At 39.2% G+C, this 21,362-nt stretch overlaps 1 protein-coding gene and 1 pseudogene across 2 annotated transcripts; one reads left to right on the top strand and one right to left on the bottom strand.

The window, feature by feature from the left end:
- Positions 1–4,035: 4,035 nt before the first annotated feature.
- LOC132154435 (transcription factor JunD-like) lies at positions 4,036–5,141 on the bottom strand (annotated as a pseudogene).
- Positions 5,142–15,996: 10,855 nt separating this feature from the next.
- LOC132154104 (pyroglutamyl-peptidase 1-like) lies at positions 15,997–20,413 on the top strand. Of its 2 annotated transcripts, XM_059562729.1 has the most exons (5): positions 15,997–16,171; positions 17,258–17,310; positions 17,391–17,507; positions 18,188–18,420; positions 19,703–20,413. In XM_059562729.1, exons 1-5 carry the CDS (start codon positions 16,141–16,143, stop codon positions 19,893–19,895), a joined length of 627 nt encoding a protein of 208 aa, XP_059418712.1. In that variant the 5' UTR covers positions 15,997–16,140; the 3' UTR covers positions 19,896–20,413. The 2 variants fall into 2 exon arrangements, with proteins under 2 accessions (XP_059418712.1, XP_059418713.1); XM_059562730.1 differs by lacking the exon at positions 15,997–16,171 and having other exon boundaries at positions 18,192–18,420.
- The last annotated feature ends 949 nt before the right edge of the window (positions 20,414–21,362 follow it).

Genomic DNA, 21,362 nt, shown 5'->3' with positions numbered 1-21,362 from the left:
GTAATTAATTTTCTCATTCAGTTGTGTAGTACATCCTAGGTTGTTTTTTTTTCTCCTCCAATTTAATGGAGCAGGTTATTTTGAAGTATAAAACCTTGTGCATAAATACTTTTATTTATTTATTTAAAACTTTAATTGAAGCCTGTATATAATGCATTAGACGTATTTTAATACATTAATTATGCCCTGTAATGCACCTAATGCTCTGCACATTAAAACACCAATTTCAAATCTAAAAATGTATTTTCACGTATTATAATGCGTTACAGTTATTTCTGAAAATCTATGATTACAACATACATTGTGAATATTTTTATAATGCATTAGACATAAATAGCCAGCTAAAGTTTGTGAAATACTGTTTCCATTATGTTTATTTAATTATAGTTAAGATGCTAAATGATTTATTTCAGGGATAAAAATGGGTAAAACCATATGATAGTATTCAGTTTTGGACACAGGAGTTGAGTTTAAGTGAGAATAAAGTTTGTGTCAGATGGATTCGCTTTGTTGGGTGTGACATGAGACTCTGCAAAAACAGTGGGTTGCTTTTAAATATATAACTGACCTGTCTCACTCAATTCATCATTAGAGAGACAGACTTAATCTAGATCAGCGTCTGATGGGATGATTCTCTGATTTATAAGAGAAGCTGCTGAAATACTGGAAGTGACTGTAAGAGGAGCAGGACGTCCAAAGAGCTGTCATGAAAATAGCATTTATTATTTGATCTGAAATAGACTGTCTGAAATAGAAACCAAAAATTAGTCTGATTTAACCCCAAAATAACTCACCTGATGCTTTCGGACCTTACATTATTTTCAAACATCATTTTCATTATGCGATTTATAACAGCCCCAACAAGGCCATAGAATATAAATGTACAGATATTGTTTTATTTAGTTTGAAAATAAAATGAAAGCAAAAGTTCTAATATCTAATAAGAAATATGTGTTAGATTTGTCTATATTTTAAATATTTTCCCTATTATTTTCCTTTTTTTTTTCTTTTCTTTTTAGTTTTGATTTCTTTTAATTACATTTTGGCATTTAATTGAATTTTACATATTTTATAAAATTTCTTAAATAATAAAAAATCATTTAATTTTGAATTTTTATTGTTGTATTTAACTTTTTTGGCATTTTATTTTCTGGATTTTATTGTTTCATTTTGCTTTATATATTTTATTTTTGCATTTTAAATAAAGAAAAAATTCTTATTTTAATTTTATTTTTGTTATATATTTCATTTTGGTATTTTAAGTGGACTTCAGGATGTCTAGACTTTTGACTGACTTAAGTCAAATGTTAATTTAATTTTCATTCAATAAAGAAATATAAAGTATAACAATGTCAGTGAATTAATCTTTGTTTATCTTTTTTTTGGCAAGTCGTTTCCTATTCTTTAACATTGTATTGTCTAGCGAGGGTCTTTCATTGTTTTAAATGAATTCGTCTGTGTATGTGGTTTTGACAGGAGGCCGTTTCAAGAATAACTGCAGTAAACACAATCTGATGATGGAGCTCCACTGAACATCCCAAATGCCTGTTTTTTGCTCGGATGCATTAACTGTAAGCCTCCGGCAAATAAACACCATAAAGTTCACGTCCGAATGCAGACAAAAGACACACATTGTCATGGAAACAAATAGAAAGTGCTGTTTCTGGTTGAAATGACACATGACCTGATTTGAGTGATTTGAGTCCAGCTGTACACTATAACAATACACTAAAAACAGTAATACTGTGAAATATTATTACCAATACATTTGAACAATTTCCCTCATGTATTACCAAATGCTTGTTAGTTAAATCTGACTGTATTTTTGTTCTTTTAAAGATATTGGTTTTAATCTAAAGGCTTCTGCTCGGTTTATTCCTGCAACCTGCTTTTTTAGGCTTTACAAATATTTTATCAACATTAACGGACATTAAAATAGAATGGAGCAATGTACTTGAGATTGTGACCTTAACTAAGCTGAATAAAGACAAATAATTTGAAATAAAATGTTGGTTGTGAGTTGTGCTTTGTGATTAAAATGCACATATTGTGATTCTTTTTATTCCATTCATGCATTTATTTGTGGTACTGTATACTTTTGAGTATTTGGTGTACTATCCCAAATTAAACCACTAGATGACGCTGTTTCAATTTCCACAGTGACAGACAGTATAATGTTAAAGGGAATAGATCACCCAAAAATGTAAATTTGCTGAATTGATGCAGATGAGTTTGTTTCTTTGTATTTTAGTCAGAAGCAAGAGTTTGAAGTTAAAACATCTTAATGATGGATTTATTTCGTACAAAATGCAGCTTTTGACTTCACAACACAATAACTGATGGACTGGAGAAGTTTGGATTACTTCTGATGTTTTTATCGGCTCTCAATCTGACGGCACCCATTCATACAGATATTTAAGGTTTATACATGTATGCATGAACAAATGGGTATAAAATGTCACAAATATATAATTTAACAAATGAATTGAACAGGATTAATGTACACACAAGGTAGTACAGGACATGTGACAGGAGAAACGTTTACATGTACATCACAACACGCATAAATCCAAAAGAGCATAAAATAAGACAATGTGGGAGTAGTTGAATATAAAATCAATACAGTGTGTGATTAATAAGGCCTTAGACATGAAGCATACATGCATGACATCTTTGTTGTGTTTGGTTGCACTCATTTAGAGTTTGTCCGGAGCATGCAGAAATACCGCTGCTTCTCTCATGAGATCAAACCATGTAGCACACAGTCCGTTTGCTACAAAATATTGTAAACATATAATACACCAGCACCTGTAGTGTCCATTTCAACAGTCCAACCAGAACGGACGGTCAGTTCAGTCTGTGACGTTCTGCTTCAGTGAATGGGTCGTTGACTTGACATGTCCAGCTCAGAATAATGTTTCAGCACACAGACAGCTGACTGGCACCAAGGATATGAATTCATTAGTTTTAATATACTTCATAACTAACACTGAGGGTTTTGATGCACTCCTGTGTGTATTTAAGCAATATGATATGCAATGTGATATTGCTTTCATACAGCCATTTATATTGAGTAACTGATATTATATAGTCAATCATTTTGGTGTTGCTCTGCCAAAGAAAATAGTTCCAGAGGAAGCTGTCAACAAGTTAGTGATACAGTGAATGCAGTGCTTCTGAAATACTGCTTGCACCATCAAATTAGTTTACTATATGTGTGTGTGTGTGTGTGTGTGTATATATAAATGCATGATGGTTGGTAAATGCAGAGTTCCAGTAGTGCTAAAATACAAGAACCAGCTATAAGGCAAAAAACCTTTTAGAATATCAAAAACTTTAGTTTTGTTGCATAGCATTTAGTCGACTCAGGGACTGTATTTTCTATCGGAATGATTGCAAGTAATATAATAATTTAATGAACATATTAAAATAAAAGCACTTCCAACGAAAGTAGTTCCTAAAGAAACCAAAACACGGTCGTGTCGCCAAACGACACACAGCGGAATGATACAAAGAGAGAGCTTTCCAGTGATGGTTTAGGAAACTTTAGGAACGCTTTTTGTCACACAAAAAAATAGATGACATAAAACAGATATAGTTGCGGTCCTTTTACGTCATCACCGATTTCTAGTTGTGCTGCATAGCAATGCTGATAGTACTTAATACTATTATTTAATTTAAAAAGTCCATTATTACAATTAAAGCAACCAAAATAGTTCTAAACTATACCAAAACAGAATGACAGCTGTCATACACACACGCGAACTAATACTTGAACGTTTTAGGAAAATGTTAGGAACGCTGCTTATCCAATCAAACATATAATAGTTAACCATAAATAAGAAATATAGTTCCAGTCTTAGGCTATTATGCGAAACAGCGTTCACCGAATCACTGCGCGCGATTGACAGTCAAGTCAGAGACTATATTTTCTCGCGGAAGTAGATCAGCTTCATAAATACTGTGTTTCCTTAATATTTTAAACTGTGGTGGCCTACACAATATCTCGCGACAACCTCCCGTGCACTGCTGTGGAAATGTGACGTTTAATCAAACCAGAGCATGTTGTTTGTAAACCACCCAAACACTGATAGATAAAGGCTTTTTTCTAATAAGCTTGAACTTGGTTAGGCAGTAACTGGCACCCGTTGTTAACGTGGTTCATCACTCTCTGTTTTAACTGCGCCACTTGTTCTCTCAGCACGCTCGCGGTGGACGCGAGCTCCGTGTTCTGGCTCTTCAGGTTCTTCACTTTGTCTTCCAGCCGGGATATCCGCTCCAGTTTCCGCTTGCGGCATTTGGAGGCGGCGATGCGGTTCCGCAGCTTCTTCCGCTCGGCCTTGATGCGTTCCTGTGTGTCCATGTTGATGGGGGACAGCGGAGGACTGTCGCCGAAGCTCTGCATATCTGGAACTGTCTGCGGCTCGTCCTTAAGAGACGGCTGCGCGGGCGGCGGCGGAGGAGGAGGGAACGGAATGGTGTCCGTGGAATAGTTCACTGTGGTGCTCCCGTACGTGCTCAGGTTCGTGTACACGGGCAGATCCGTGCCACTCGCGAGTCTGTTGGGCGCCGGAGGGACGCACGCGCCTCCGCTCAGCTGGTTCTGCTTGTGAAGGTCCTCCAGGGCTTTGACGAATCCCTCCGCGAACTCCTGCTCGTCGCTCACCGTCCTCGGGTAGACGAACTGGGAGTTCGGCGAGGTGGTCACCATCCCGTTGGCCTGGATGATGAGCCTCTCCAGCTCCGGAGAAGCCAGCTTCAGGAGCCCCAGCTCGGGGGAACTGAGGATCCCTTCAGCATCCCTCAGATCCGGCTTCAGGCTGGAGCTGTTCTGGTCGTTTAGGTTCAAACTCATGTCTTTCTTCATCATGATGCGTGATGTTCCTCGTCTGGGTAGAGACTTGTTCCCATCCTACACCCTGCTTCTGTTCTCCAAACGAGTCATTTAGATGATATTCTTGCGTATTCTTGATTCTTCGTTTGTTTTGAATCGCTTTATGATGTTGTTTTGTGATATTGTCGTCTCTCTCTCTCCTCGTGAGGTGTTATCTGTGGGCGTCGGTACGCATTTGCAAGTTTTCTATCCCTAAAAATTCCATTATGTCACTTTAGAGCGCTGAGATTGGCCAACGATGACGTCCTCTTCCGGTTTGGTTTGCATAAAGGGGCCGCGCTCGTCGCTGTCGCCGCGGAGACGGGCAGTAAACGGTAAACAGTGCGGTGCATTGTGGGTTGACGTCATAGCGAGGGTGGAGAAAAGAGGCAGTCTGGGAGAAAATGTTCCTTCTTTTTTAACGCGTTAAAGCCCTCAGGATACATTTAAATATGTACAAGTGTGTGTGTGTGTGTGTGTGTGTGTGTGTGTGTGTGTACAGAGGGTATAGAAAAGAACTAGCCTCCTTTAAAATAATCACATTTGTTGCTTTGCAGCCTGAAATGAAGACAGACACAATTTTTAGTTTTTACAAATTTAAAAATCAACTTACAACTTATAACATCCAAGTAAAAGATATAACACCAACATGTCAGGAAAATAATAATAATAATAATTTGTCGAGTCAAATTTTGCCCCATCCATTTTTGCTTCTATCCATTAGAATTTAAAATATTTTATTAAAATCTATTATTTTAAATATTTAAAGTTTTTTTTCTCTGCCAAATGTTATGAGCATGTTATATGCTATATATTAACTATTAAATATTTAACATATTTTATTAAAATATAAATGTTTTATGTATATATATATATATATGTTTTGAGCATGTTGTATGCAAAATAAAAAAATTAATTCTATATCTACTATGGTTGTTTCTCTTAAATACCTCAAAACTCATTTAATTTGATTGACCTGTCATAAAATCTTTGAAGGGAACTTGATAAATTTACTCAGAAATCTTGATATTGAGGGATGTGATGATGCTTAGAAGTTAAATTGAATTTATGAATTGAATTAGCTGCGTTGGCGAGCCGTAGGGTTTCTATAAATATCACTGCAGGATGTGAGTCTGAGAAAGAGAGGGGGAGATCTGAATGGGATGTGATGACGTCTGTGGACGTCTGCATCAGAGAATAGCAGCATCATCATCCGTTGCCATGACAGCAGTGACGCATAGGCAGGTGGATTGCGAGGGTGAAGATGTGCAGTGCTGCAGTGGATGCTCCTCGAGTGGGTGGAAGAACACAACCGTTTAAGCATTTTTAGCTTTAGAAATTACAGCTTACTGAAGGAAGAGGGAAAATAAGAGAGTACAACAGACAGTTATTACACAGAAAGATATGACACTTCATTGTGTTTATTTGAAAATAAAATCCTTAGAATGATGCAGTTCTCTACATAAAATTTAATTGCATTAATATATCGATGTGTATATTGATAATACAAATCTATAACAGTTTAAGGAAATATTCAGTCATTTATTATTCATTTGACAAGATTGAATTTATATAGGGTCAGATTAAATTGGCCAAATGAGGTTGTAACATCATATCTCTTACATTTTTTATAGTCAGTCACAATAACTGATCGTGCATTGTTGCTTCAACACTTGTTGACATGTAACAATCATTTTGATCAGTCTGAGTTCCTTAAGGCAGGCAGGGCAGAGTGTTACATGAAGCTTGTCAGAGAAATTGTAAAGTGAGCATGACATAGTAAATGTAATTCTTCACCAATAAGGGTACTAACGCAGTTATACGTAAGCTTACCAGCAAAGCAAAGGTTTATGAACAATGTTATGACATGCTTTTTCAAATAAAAAAAGTTTAATTTAAAAAAGAATCTTTGGTTTTTGTGAAAAACTGCATTTTAGTTTGAAATGGCTGGTTAAACTATAATGGGCTGCATGTACACACACATTTTTACACAGAAATTGAGATTGAAAATAGGTTTATAGGCCGAGATATGAATATAAATCCATCCATCCATCCATCTTCTTCCGCTTATCCGGGGCCGGGTCGCGGGGGCAGCAGTCTAAGCAGAGAACCCCAGACTTCCCTCTCCCTAGACACTTCCTCCAGCTCTTCTGGGAGGACACCGAGGCGTTCCCAGGCCAGCCGGGAGACATAGTCTCTCCAGCGTGTCCTAGGTCTTCCCCGGGGTCTCCTCCCAGTGGGACGCGCCCGGAACACCTTCCCGGGAAGGCGTCCAGGAGGCATCCGGAACAGATGCCCGAGCCACCTCAGCTGACCCCTCTCGATGTGGAGGAGCAGCGGCTCTACTCTGAGCTCCTCCCGGGTGACTGAGCTTCTCACCCTATCTCTAAGGGATCGCCCAGCCACCCTGCGGAGAAAGCTCATTTCGGCCACCTGTATCCGGGATCTTGTCCTTTCGGTCATGACCCAAAGCTCATGACCATAGGTGAGAGTAGGAACGTAGATTGACCGGTAAATCGAGAGCTTCGCCTTGCGGCTCAGCTCTTTCTTCACCACGACAGACCGGTACATCGACCGCATTACTGCAGAAGCTGCACCGATCCGTCTGTCAATCTCCCGTTCCATCCTTCCCTCACTCGTGAACAAGACCCCAAGATACTTAAACTCCTCCACTTGAGGCAGGAACTCTCCACCAACCTGAAGTGGGCAAGCCACCCTTTTCCGACTGAGGACCATGGCCTCGGATTTGGAGGTGCTGATTCTCATCCCAGCCGCTTCACACTCGGCTGCAAACCGTCCCAGTGCATGCTGAAGGTCCTGGCTTGATGAGGCCAACACGACAACATCATCCGCAAAGAGCAGAGACGAAATCGTGTTGTCACCAAACCTGACCCCCTCCGGCCCCTGGCTGCGCCTAGAAATTCTGTCCATAAAAATCATGAACAGAACCGGCGACAAAGGGCAGCCCTGCCGGAGTCCAACACGCACCGGGAACAAGTCTGACTTACTGCTGGCAATACGAACCAAGCTCCTGCTCCGGTCGTACAGGGACCGGATAGCCCTTAGCAAAGGGCCCCGGACCCCATACTCCCGGAGCACCCTCCACAGGCCGCCGCGAGGGACACAGTCGAATGCCTTCTCCAAATCCACAAAGCACATGTGGACTGGTTGGGCAAACTCCCATGAACCCTCCAGCACCCTGTAGAGGGTATAGAGCTGGTCCAGTGTTCCACGGCCTGGACGAAAACCACACTGTTCCTCCTGAATCCGAGGTTCTACTATCGGCCGGATTCTCCTCTCCAGTACCCTGGCATAGACTTTCCCAGGGAGGCTGAGAAGTGTGATCCCCCTGTAGTTGGAACACACCCTCCGGTCCCCCTTCTTAAAAAGAGGGACCACCACCCCGGTCTGCCATCCCAGAGGCACCGTCCCCGACTGCCACGCGATGCTGCAGAGGCGTGTCAGCCAAGACAGCCCCACAACATCCAGAGACTTGAGGTACTCAGGGCGGATCTCATCCACCCCCGGTGCCTTGCCACCGAGGAGTTTCTTGACTACCTCGGTGACTTCAGCTTGGGTGATGGACGAGTCCACATCTGAGCCCTCAGCCTCTGCTTCCTCAATGGAAGACGTGACAGCGGGATTGAGGAGATCCTCGAAGTATTCCTTCCACCGTCCAACGACATCCCCAGTTGAGGTCAACAGCTCCCCACCTTTACTGTAAACAGCGTTGGTAGGGCACTGCTTCCCTCTCCTGAGGCGCCGGACGGTTTGCCAGAATCTCTTCGAGGCTGACCGATAGTCCTTCTCCATGGCCTCACCGAACTCCTCCCAGGCCCGAGTTTTTGCCTCCACAACCACCCGGGCTGTAGTCCGCTTGGCCTGCCGGTACCTGTCAGCTGCCTCAGGAGTCCCACAAGCCAACCAGGCCCGATAGGACTCCTTCTTCAGCTTGACGGCATCCCTTACTTCCGGTGTCCACCACCGGGTTCGGGGATTGCCACCTCGACAGGCACCGGAAACCTTACGGCCACAGCTCCGAGCGGCCGCTTCGACAATGGAGGTGGAGAACATGGTCCACTCGGACTCAATATCTCCAGCCTCCCTCGGGATCTGGTCGAAGCTCTGCCGGAGGTGGGAGTTGAAGATCTCTCTGACAGGAGACTCGGCCAAACGTTCCCAGCAGACCCTCACAGTACGTTTGGGTCTGCCGAGTCTGTCCAGCTTCCTCCCCCGCCATCGGATCCAACTCACCACCAGGTGGTGATCGGTTGACAGCTCCGCCCCTCTCTTCACCCGAGTGTCCAAGACATACGGCCGGAGGTCGGATGAAACGACCACAAAGTCGATCATCGACCTACGGCCTAGGGTGTCCTGGTGCCACGTGTACTGATGGACACCCTTATGCTTGAACATGGTGTTCGTTATGGACAAGCTGTAACTAGCACAGAAGTCCAATAACTGAACACCGCTCGGGTTCAGATCAGGGGGTCCGTTCCTCCCAATCACGCCCCTCCAGGTGTCACTGTCGTTGCCCACGTGGGCGTTGAAGTCCCCCAGTAAAACGACGGAGTCCCCAGTCGGAGCACTTTCCAGCACCCCTCCCAGAGACTCCAAGAAGGCCGGGTACTCTGCACTCTCGTTCGGCCCGTAGGCACAAACGACAGTGAGAGACCTATCCCCGACCCGAAGGCGCAGGGAAGCGACCCTCTCGTTCACCGGGGTAAACTCCAACACATGGCAGCTGAGCTGGGGGGCTATAAGCAAACCCACACCAGCCCGCCGCCTCTCACCATGGGCAACTCCAGAGTGGTGAAGAGTCCATCCTCTCTCGAGGAGTGTGGTTCCAGAGCCCAAGCTGTGCGTAGAGGTGAGCCCGACTATCGCTAGTCGGAACCTCTCAACCTCACGCACAATCTCGGGCTCCTTCCCCACCAGTGAGGTGACGTTCCACGTCCCTAGAGCTAGTTTCCGTGTCCAGGGATCGGGCTGTCGAGGCCCCCGCCTTCGACTGCCGCCCGATTGTCTAAGCACCAGCCCCTTACGGTCCCTCCTGTAGGTGGTGAGCCCACGGGAAGGCGGCCCCACGTCGCTCCTTCAAGCTGAGCCCGGCCGGACCCCGTGGGGAGAGGCCCGGCCACCAGGCGCTCGCATACGAGCCCCAACCCCGGGCCTGGCTCCAGGGTGGGGCCCCGGCTGCGCCATACCGGGCGACGTCACGGTCCTTAGATTTAGTCTTCTCATAAGGGGGTTCTGAACCGCTCTTAGTCTGACCCGTCGCCTAGGACCTGTTTGCCTTGGGAGACCCTACCAGGGGCAAATAGCCCCGGACAACATAGCTCCTAGGGTCATTCGGGTACTCAAACCCCTCCACCACGTTAAGGTGGCAGTTCAAGGAGGGGAATATAAATCTAGACTTAAAAAAATACAAACACACATAAACTATGAGTCAAAAGTTTTTGAACAGTGAGATTTAAAAAAAAATGTAAATGTTAAAATATTTTTAATAGAAAGATCAGCATCAGCAAAAAAGCTTTTGTAACATTATACACTATACCATTCAAAAGCTTGGAGTCGATATTAAATAGTAAACATATTTCACATTTTACTGAAAATAGTGTCAATTTACTGTTAAAAATAAAATGATTTCAGCTGAAATGACCTGTGTTGTTCTGTTTTTATATTGGCCCATTTTAACTGAACAGTTGGCACATTTTACCTGAATGTTGTGCCGTATCTCATGAAGGTACCTGCTGATACTCTAACTCTCATAACTTGAAAACAGTTATACTTTTTGACCTTTAAAAAAATACATAAATATTTAAGAGACCCACGGTAATTAATAAAAATATCATTAGATCTCATGCATAGCTTATTTGATGGTATTATAAGTCATTTACCAAAACATGGCCCATTTTAGCTGACTTCAACCTATATATATATGCTGTAACTGATTCATGTAAATAAAACATTATTGGAGTGTGTTTTACAGCAAAATACTATTTTAGTCTTTTATTCTTTCTACTTAAAAATTTCAGGTTTAATTCAATGTGTAATAAATATATATAATTCAGTAATTTATTATTCATTTTAGCAGATTGATTCTTGACTGCTAAATGAAAATTGTCTTTAAAATTTTAATAAAAAAATAATATTATTCTTAAATTCTCATTTTTTATAATTACACTGTAAAAAAATATTTTTTCAAAGCTGAAGGTGTCTGCCTCCATGTTAAGCGTGACTCATGAAGGAACACTGCTAATTAACTATAAACACCACAATGAAAAGTCCTTCTTTCCTCAGAAACCTGCTCGTGCAGACAGATTTGAACCAGACCTCAGCTATGGGTGTTGGCACACATGTCAAAATCACCAAACACGCCTCATAAACCAGGTCCATGCATGTTTGAGTGATTTTTTGTTTAAGCAAAGATCACTTCGAAGATCAAAGATTAAAACTGGCAATAAAAATGACATTGATGTGGCATATTTGATCATGCCAGCTTTATTTGATGTCAACATAAAGTGCATGTTAAGGGGTAACACTTTATAACTTTTTTCATTAATAAATCATTAACAAACATTACGTAATCATTACTTAATATATAGTCACATATCTAGAAATGTGAGATGTTAACTAATGAACTTATTAAACATTACCAGATGATTAACAGATACTTATTTAATGTAAACTAAAATGCTTACAAATGTCATTAAACTTTCAATTCGATCACACATTAAAGAAAAATCTTCAAATGATTTTGACAAATGGTTTACAATGATTAAAAGCTTCATTAATAAATCATTAACAAACATTATACAGTGCTTAACTGGTCATTAGCTAATGGTTACAAATGTGATTAAAATTAACATAAATTACACAATGATTAAAAATGTATTTGTTAATGTTCTGTTAAATGCTTACACGTGTCCTTAAACTTCAGTTCACATATTAGCTAATGCTCATTTTTACATTTACAAATGTGAAAAAATAGCTTAATTATTAAGTTTAAGCACTTCACAAAGTATTCATGTTAATATATTCATTTACTCATAATCACAGCCTTTAAAGGTCATTGGTCTTTGTTTGTTTTGTAGAACTCTATAATTATTTCTTAAATCATTTATTAATTATTTGTTAATTTTTTTTGCAGTTCCCAATCTAAAGTGGAAACTATTCATCAGTTGTAAATGTTTTTAAACATTTACTAATCATTAGTACGTTCATGAGCAGTCATTTTGATGGCAAAAAGTGTCCAAATTTACCCTATTTTCACATCTTTAAAAATCATTTATAAATCATTTGTTCATGTTTTTGCAGTAGCCAATCTAAAGTTGAGACTATTCTTAATTTGTAAATGTCTATAAACATTAACTCATTTTTTACTATCTTTATAGGCACTGGACTTTTAGCTGTAACAAAGCGTGTTGTGTAAAGGGTGGTTAGTTAAATGTTTGGTAAAGATATTACACACATTGTAATTTGGGTGTAAAACATGTGAAGTGACATTCAGCCAAGTATGGTGACCCATACTCAGAATTTGTGCTCTGCATTTAACCCATCCGAAATGCACACACACAGAGCAGTGAACACACACACACACACTGTGAGCACACACCCGGAGCAGTGGGCAGCCATTTATGCTGCGGCGCCCAGGGAGCAGTTGGGGGTTCGATGCCTTGCTCAAGGGCACCTAAGTCGTGGTATTGAAGGTGGAGAGAGAACTGTACATGCACTCACCCCACCCACAATTCCTGCCGGCCCGAGACTCAAACTCACAACCTTTCGATTGGGAGTCCAACTCTCTAACCATTAGGCCACGACTTCCCTGTTTTTATCACCTCAACACTTAAATTAGTATACTATTGTGAATCGTTTAACAGAATATTCCTTGATTCATACATGAACAGAAGGGGAAAACAACAACAACAAATTTTTGATAAACTACTTAATTGATCATTTATCAAAACAATGCGTTATAAACAGATATACCTTACCCATATTTCACCTCAACAGAAGCAAAGGTGTTGTGCATTAACAAAAGCTTTTATATAAAATCATTTGTAGATTTTTAAGATGTGCATAATCATATGAATTATGTGTTTAATGACATTTGTAAGCTTTTTAATTTACATGAAATGTTAGTTATTAGGTAATGTTTAATACATTTATTAGTAAATATTAACAAGCACATTATTTCACGTTTCTAGATATGTGAATATATATTAACTAACAATCTAAGCATTACATAATGTTTGTTAATGATTTATTAATAAAAGTTATTAAGCTTGATCGTATTCCATCTAATCCCCTTCAAGCCATTTCTCCTGCAGTTGTACATGCACTCACTCACATTATTAACACAACCCTGGTGTTTTTGGCGGAAATTCAACCGCCTTGCTCTCAGTGGTTGAAGCCCCTAAGACTGGCAAGAGCGGCTTCCAAATCTTAAATACTTCACGGTTAACCAGCAGATCCTCCTGTCAATTGGGAAAGGGCATCTCAGGAACCGCACTCCAGTGGTTTGAGTCTTATCTCTCAGATACGTCCAAAGTATCTTTGAAAGGTGAGGTGTCCAAGTAACATCATCTAACTACTGGGGTGCCTCAGGGCTCGGTTCTTGGACCACTTTTTTTTCACTGCTATGCTGATTAAACTCAACTCTACTTCTCATTCCATCCTGATGATCCGATGGTAGCTGCTTGCATCTCAGCTTGTCTAACAGACATTTCTTACTGGATGAAGGACCATCCCCTTCAACTCAACCTTGCCAAGACAGAACTGCTTGTGGTTTCAACAAATCCATCGCTTCATCCCAATTTTACCATCCATCTAGGCACATCAATCATAACTCATTCAGAAACAGCCAGAAACCTTGGGATTGTGATTGATGATCAGCTGAATTTTTCAGACCACACTGATAAAATTGCCTGGTTTTGCAGACTTGCTTTATACATATATTAGTTCAAACTATATATGTTATATCAAGGCTGGACTATTCCAATGCTCTCTTAGCATGTCTTCCAGCCAATTCTGTCAAACTCTACAACTAATCCAGAATGTGGCAGCAAGAGAAGTCTTTAACTAGCTAAAAAGGGCACGTCACACATCTGTTTATCAATTTGCAGTGGCTACCAATAGCTGTTCGCATAAAATTCAAGGCATTGATGTTTGCGTACAAAACCACTGACTTTGCACCACTTTACCTAAATTCACTTCTTCAGAATTATGTTTTATATTTAGTGCCTCCCAAAGAGTCACAAAATCACTTTCCCTGACTTTTAAATTAACTGTTCCCTCCTGGTGGAGTGACCTGCACAACTCAATCCAAGCATTTGAGTCTTTATCTTCAAAAAACTGCTAAAAACACATCTCTTCCATCTTCATTTAACCCTCTAACACTTGCAGTCTCTCTTCCTTTTCTATTCTATTATCTTTTTTTTATTAGAAAAAAAAATGACCCTCTAACACTTGTGTTCCCTGTTTTTATTTTATTTTATTTACAGGTGCTGGTCATATAATTAGAATATCATCCAAAAGTTGATTTATTTCATAAATTCCATTCAAAAAGTGAAACTTGTATATTATATTCATTCATTACACACAGACTGATATATTTCAGATGTTTATTTCTTTTAATTTTGATGATTATAACTGACAACTTATAGAAAAATCCCAAATTCAGTATCTCAGAAAATTAGAATATAACTTAAGACCAATACAAAGAAAGGATTTTTAGAAATCTTGGCCAACTAAAAAGTATAAAAATGAAAAGTATGAGCATGTACAGCACTCAATACTTAGTCGGGGCTCTTTTGTCTGAATTACTGCAGCAATGCGGCGTGGCATGGAGTCGATCAGTCTGTGGCACTGCTCAGGTGTTATGAGAGCACAGGTTGCTCTGATAGTGGCCTTGAGCTCTTCTGCATTCTTGGGTCTGGCATATCGCATCTTCCTCTTCCCAATACCCCATAGATTTTCTATGGGGTTAAGGTCAGGGAAGTTTGCTGGCAAATTAAGAACAGGGATACCATGGTCCTTAAACCAGGTACTGGTAGCTTTGGCACTGTGTGCAGGTGCAAAGTCCTGTTGGAAAATGAAATCTGCATCTCCATAAAGTCGGTCAGCAGCAGGAAGCATGAAGTGCTCTAAAACTTCCTGGTATACGGCTGCGTTGACCTTGGACCTCAGAAAACACAATGGACCAACACCAGCAGACGACATGGCACTCCAAACCATCGCTAACTGTGGAAACTTTACACTGGACCTCAAGAAATGTGGATTGTGTGCCTCTCCTCTCTTCCTTCAGACTCTGGGACCCTGATATCCAAAGTAAATGCAAAATTTACTTTCATCAGAGAACATAACTGTGGACCACTCAGCAGCAGTCCAGTCCTTTTTGTCTTTTAGACGCTTTTGACGCTGTCTGTTGTTTAAGAGTGGCTTGACACAAGGAATGCGACAGCTGAAACACATGTCTTGCATACGTCTGTGTGTAGTGGTTCTTGAAGCACTGACTCCAACTGCAGTCCACTTTTTGTGAATCTCCCCCACATTTTTGAATGGGTTTTGTTTCACGATCCTCTCCAGGGTGCAGTTATCCCTATTGCTTGTACACTTTTTTCTATCACATCTTTTCCTTCCCTTCGCCTCTCTATTAATGTGCTTGGACACAGAGCTCTGTGAACAGCCAGTCTCTTTTGCAAGGACCTTTTGTGGCTTTGCCTCCTTGTGCAAGGTGTCAATGGTCATCTTTTGGACAACTGTCAAGTCAGCAGTTTCCCCATGATTGTGTAGCCTACAGAATTAGACTGAGAGACCATTTAAACGCTTTCCAGGTGTTTTGAGTTAAATAATTGATTAGAGTGTGGCACCAGGTGTCTTCAATATTGAACCTTTTCACAATATTCTAATTTTCTGAGATACTGAATAAATGGCTGCCCACTGCTCCGGGTGTGTCTTCACAGTGTGTGTGTGTGTGTGTGTGTGTTCACTGCTGTGTGTGTGCACTTTGGATGGGTTAAATGCAGAGCACGAATTCTGAGTATGGGTCACCATACTTGGCTGAATGTCACGTCACTTTATTTATTGACTGAATTATTGCCGAGGGCAGACACATCCGGGGCAGCAGATGGCGCTGTTGTCCCTAGTCTCAGTTCAGACAGCGAGAGGAAGAGCAGGAGCGTGATGTGTTTATGTCAGTTTGTGAAGATCTCGTCTGATGATCTTTGTTCTGTTCTTGATCGAAACTCTCTCATTTCTCAGCGATGGAGCAGAAGAAGACGGTTATCGTGACAGGTAAACTCTGATGGCAGTGTTGGAGCGAAAAACGGGCTGTTTTGATGGCTCGTGTGATTCTTGTGTCAGTTTAAAGAGTTTTTCTAGTGACAGCTGCATGATGTTATTTCGATTTCATGCCATTCAAATGATGAAGATTAAAGCACTAAATACAAGACTAAAATGCATAAAAACATCTATTTATATCGAAGTACTACCACTGCACAAAACTATCGGGAAGTACCATGCTGTTGGTAAAAAAAGAAATTTAATAAAAAAAATTAACACCGTTTTGTGTTTTATTATTTTATTTTATTCATTTTATTTATTTAATTTATTTTTCTGCATATGTAGTTTTGTGCTCATGTTTTTTTTATTCTTTTAAAATGACCATGATTCTAGTTTTTTATTTATTTATTTACATTTACTATAGTAATGCTGCAATTTTTATTTATTTATTTATTAGTTTTAATTTTTACCATGGTAATACTGCAATTTTTATTTATTTATTCATTTTTTATATTAATAAATAGTTTTATATTTATATAGTTATATTTATATTTTTATATTTACCATAGTGGTTTTTTGGGGCATCTTTAATTAAATTTTTGACTGTGTTCGTTTGAATTGTTTTTTGTTGTTGTTGTTGTTTTTATATTCTTTGAAGAATTTTGGAGTCAGCTTTTTTTTTTTGTATTACTGTTATTTTTTTTAAGTCATATCTTGAATTTTATGATGGGCATTTATTTTATATCTTGAGTTTTAATTCCAGATAATTTTTTTAGTTATTTTTATGTGCCTTTCTCATTCTTACTCGTTTTTGCTGTTGGTTTAGTTTATTTAATTTCGGATTTAGATTTAGTTTTTGTTTATTTTTAGTAAGTAATTTTAGTATTTAACCACAGATTTGTTTGAGTTACTGATTAAAGCAGGATCAGGTCTTGGACTCTGGACTGCTGGGTTTAGATTTAGCTGACTTCAGTGTCCTGAAGCCCTAGTGAGTGTAAAAGGTGTAACAGTCCGTTATAAAAGACGTATGATGAGGGGTCTCGAGTCCCTCTGAAGGGGTTTTCTGTCGTATGATTGTGTTTCTCTGTGTTTCTGTAGGTTTTGAGCCGTTCGGGGAGCATGCTGTCAATGCCAGCTGGGTGGCAGTACAGGTATAATCATCTGTGAGCTGTACTTCCTATTTGTTCACATGCATCTGCATGACTTTAACATAAACATTTCCTCTGGTCAGGAGCTGGAGAAACTGGGTCTGGGTCACGATGTAAAGCTTCAAGTCGCAGAAGTTCCTGTGGAGTATCAGGCGGTCCAGACTCTCCTGCCTGCTCTATGGAAACAGCATCTTCCTCAAGTAGAATAATGAGATCATGCTTGTGTTTTTTTTGTTTAGTGATGCTAAATGTTTGCAGAGTGTTATATACCATAAGTAAAGTTCTTTATATATTATAATGTATATATATATATATATTTATATATATATGCAATGTAGAAATAATAATATTAATGTATTAATGTGCCAATTTAGGTGTTCAGTATTTATATATATATATAAATACAGTAATATAATGGAATATTATTACAAATCAAAACAGCTGTTTTCTGTGTGAATATATTTTAAAATGTAATTTATTTCTGTGATGCTCCGCTGTATTTTCAGCATCATTCCTCCAGTCTTCAGTGTCACATGATCTTCAAAAATCAGAATAATATTCTGATTTACTGCTCAAGAAACATTTCTGATTATCATCAATGTTGAAAACAGTTGTGCTGCACAATATTTTTTCAACCAAATTAGTTTATAATAATATTTCACAATATTACTGCTTTTGCTTTTTTTTTTTTTTTTTACAAAAAAAAAATAGTCTTGGTGAGCAGCAGAGACTTCATGAAAAACATCTTTAAAAAATCTTAATAATTCACAAGGTTTGGCCACCAGTGTATATAATAGAACTAATGATTAATCTTTCCAATTTAGGAGTTCATTTCATCAATAATAATTTTTTTGTACATTTTATTCCTGTTTTTTCGAAGCTAGTGGTCCACGTGGGAGTGTCTGGGATGGCCACTACAGTAACGCTCGAGCAGTGTGGGCATAATCAGGGTTACATGTGTCTCGACAACTGCAGTTTCTGTCCTGAATCCCGCTGCTGTCTGGAAGGAGGACCGGACTGCATTCACTCTGTCATCGACATGGACACGGTCTGTAAGAGAGTCGACTCGGCCGGGCTCTGTGTCTCTGTGTCTGTATCAAAGGATGCTGGAAGGTATGGACGTTTCTCTGACATGCAGCAAAAAGCTCTTTAATGTACGCTCATGGTCATATGTTTACATACACCTTGCAGAATCTGCAAAATAAATAAGAAAATAATCATAAAAAGTTGTTTTGTTGGGTACTGCCAAAAATTTCACATAACAGATGTTTGCATATAGTCTAATAAGGATTTACTTTAGGGCAATGAACCACCAAAATGTCAATTTTGACGCACTAAGTCATCTGTAAAACATGTTTTTATCTGTCTGATGATTTTTAATGTCATGAGACACAAATTATTTTGACAGCTGAGCTTTGACAGATCTATTTAGTAAAAATTTGATCACAACTACGTTTAAAGATTCTTTTTTTATAGAGTTTTATAGATTTTTTTTTTAATGTTGAATTTAGTAAAAAGTTTCTATTTATTTGAATTAACAACCTGTTTTAAATATCAAAATCTTCTGTTTATATCAGTCCTAAATGCTGTAATCCAATTGAAAGTGAGTGAGTCTGAGAACTTGCGCACCCTGAATACAGTCTGTATTAAAATGCTGATTGACTCTTAAAGGAATAGTTCACTCAAAAGTGAAATTTTGCTAAAAATGTCATCACCCTCAGTCCATCCAAGACTAGGATGAGTTTGTTTCTTCATCAGGTTTGAAGAAATGGAGCATTGCATCAGTGTCTCATCAATGGGTGCTCTGCAGTGAATGGGTGCCGTCAGAATGAGAGCTGATAAAAACATCACAATAATCCACAGCACTCCAGTCCATCAGTTAACATCTGGAGAAGACAAAAGCTGCGTTTCTGCAAAAAAAATCCATTATTAAGACATTTTTTACTTCACACTAGCTAAAATATGAGTCCATAATAATGCTTCCTCCAGTGAAAAAGTAGTCTAATCTGAATCAGTAGAGAAATCTGCACAAATCAAGGACCGTTTAAACAGCTCTAAGCAAATATGTGGCTGGATTTTGATGTGAGTGACTGTTGTAGATGGACTCTGTCCACTGGAGGAAGCATTATTATGGATTATAGACTCATATTTTAGCTGGAAGCAATGGCTTGAAGTAAAAAATGTCTTGATGGATGTGTTTCATACAATCACACAGTTTTTCGCTTCTCAAGACATTAACTGATGGACTGGAGTGGTGTGGATTTCTTGTGGATTATTTCTCCTGATGAAGAAACAAACTCATCCTAATCTTGGATGAGTAGATTTCTAGCAAATGTTTATTTGGGTACAGAGCACTGGTGTATTTCTTGACAAACACTCCGTCCTCTCTCCGCAGGTATCTGTGTGATTACACCTACTACACGTCTCTGTTTCTGGGCGAGGGCAGGTCTGCGTTTGTGCATGTTCCTCCTCTTGGGAAGCCCTACAGCGCGGAGCAGCTCGCTCGAGCCCTCAGGGCCCTCATCCTGGAGATGCTCGAACTGATGGAGCACAACAAGGGAAAGAAACACTGCCTGCACGACCAATGAAAGCACAAGCTGAGTCTCATACGCAGTTATGTAGCCTCGCCTTGGACTCGAGAGTTCATGCACATTTGAAGACATCCGTGTCTTAATTTGTGTGCTGCATACTAGGGTCAGTCAGCTGGTTTGAGATGAACTCAATCCTACGGCTGCGTTCAAAGAGTCAAGAAAGCACTTTAATGGGGTACACTTGAAACATGCAGAGATTTGGTATTATGCACAAAAATGACTTGGAAATGTTGTTTTAATGTGAAGACACTACGTATACATGTAGATCTTTGAACCATAATTCAAAAATGACTTTTTGAAATAGTTGAGGCAAAACTAGCGTATTTCTCTTGCCGTCTTATTTCATTGTTCACCAGATTAAATATTAAGCCAATTAAACCAGGGTTAATATAATTAATCACAATCAGAATAATTCAAATTTTAAACAATTAAAAATTGTTACTTGAAGTGATGCACAGCAACATTTTAATTTTAATTTAGGTGAACTTAATGCACTAAAATAACTAAAAATTAATAAAAATGATAAAACTAAATAGATAACATTTTTTTAAATGTTTAAAAAATATATATATTACAAAAAACAACTACTATAACTTTAACTAAAATTGAAATCAAATTAAAAAAATAATAAAACAACTTGTTCAAAATATTAAAAACTATAGTCATATTTAAAAAAGAAAATATGAAAATAGCTCATACTGATTAAATTACTTAAAGGGATAGTTCACCCAAAAATCGTAATTATGTCATTAATAACTCACCCTTATGACGTTCCAAACCCGTGAGATTCATCTTCTGAACACAGTTTAAGATATTTTAGATTTAGTCCGAGAGCTCTCAGTCCCTCCATTGAAGCTGTGTGAACGGTCTACTGTCCATGTCCAGAAAGGGAAGAAAAACATCATCAAAGTAGTCCATGTGACATCAGAGGGTCAGTTAGAATATTCTGAAGCATCAAAAATACATTTTGGTCCAAAAATAGCAAAAACTACGACTTTATTCAGCATTGTCTTCTCTTCCGTGTCTGTTGTGAGAGAGTTCAAAACAAAGCAGTTTGTCATATCCGGTTCATGACCGAATCACTCGATGTAACCAGATCTTCTTGAACCAGTTCACCAAATCGAACTGAATCGTTTTAAATGGTTCACATCTCTAATACGCATTAATCCACAAATGACTTAAAGGGATAGTTCACTCTCAAATTAAATTTTGATATGTTTTAGCTTACCTCAAGGACATCCAAGATGTAGGTTTCTTTGTTTCCTCAGTATTTCCCATTTTGATATTTTTAGGTCCAACCGTTCTTGTCTGTGACTCACATAATGGATGTCTATGGTCACCACCTCAAAGAGCATGCACAGAGGAGTCAAAATTAAACAATTCCCCATCATAAGTACACATTGATGACCTAATACAAGAAACGAGCGGATTGTGTAAGAAAACGAACAGTATTTATATCTTTTT

This window comes from Carassius carassius, chromosome 12 (assembly GCF_963082965.1).
Source record: "Carassius carassius chromosome 12, fCarCar2.1, whole genome shotgun sequence".
NCBI lineage: Eukaryota > Metazoa > Chordata > Actinopteri > Cypriniformes > Cyprinidae > Carassius > Carassius carassius.
The sequence above is the reverse complement of the archived record's forward strand: the minus strand, read 5'-3'. Positions and strand labels throughout refer to the sequence as shown.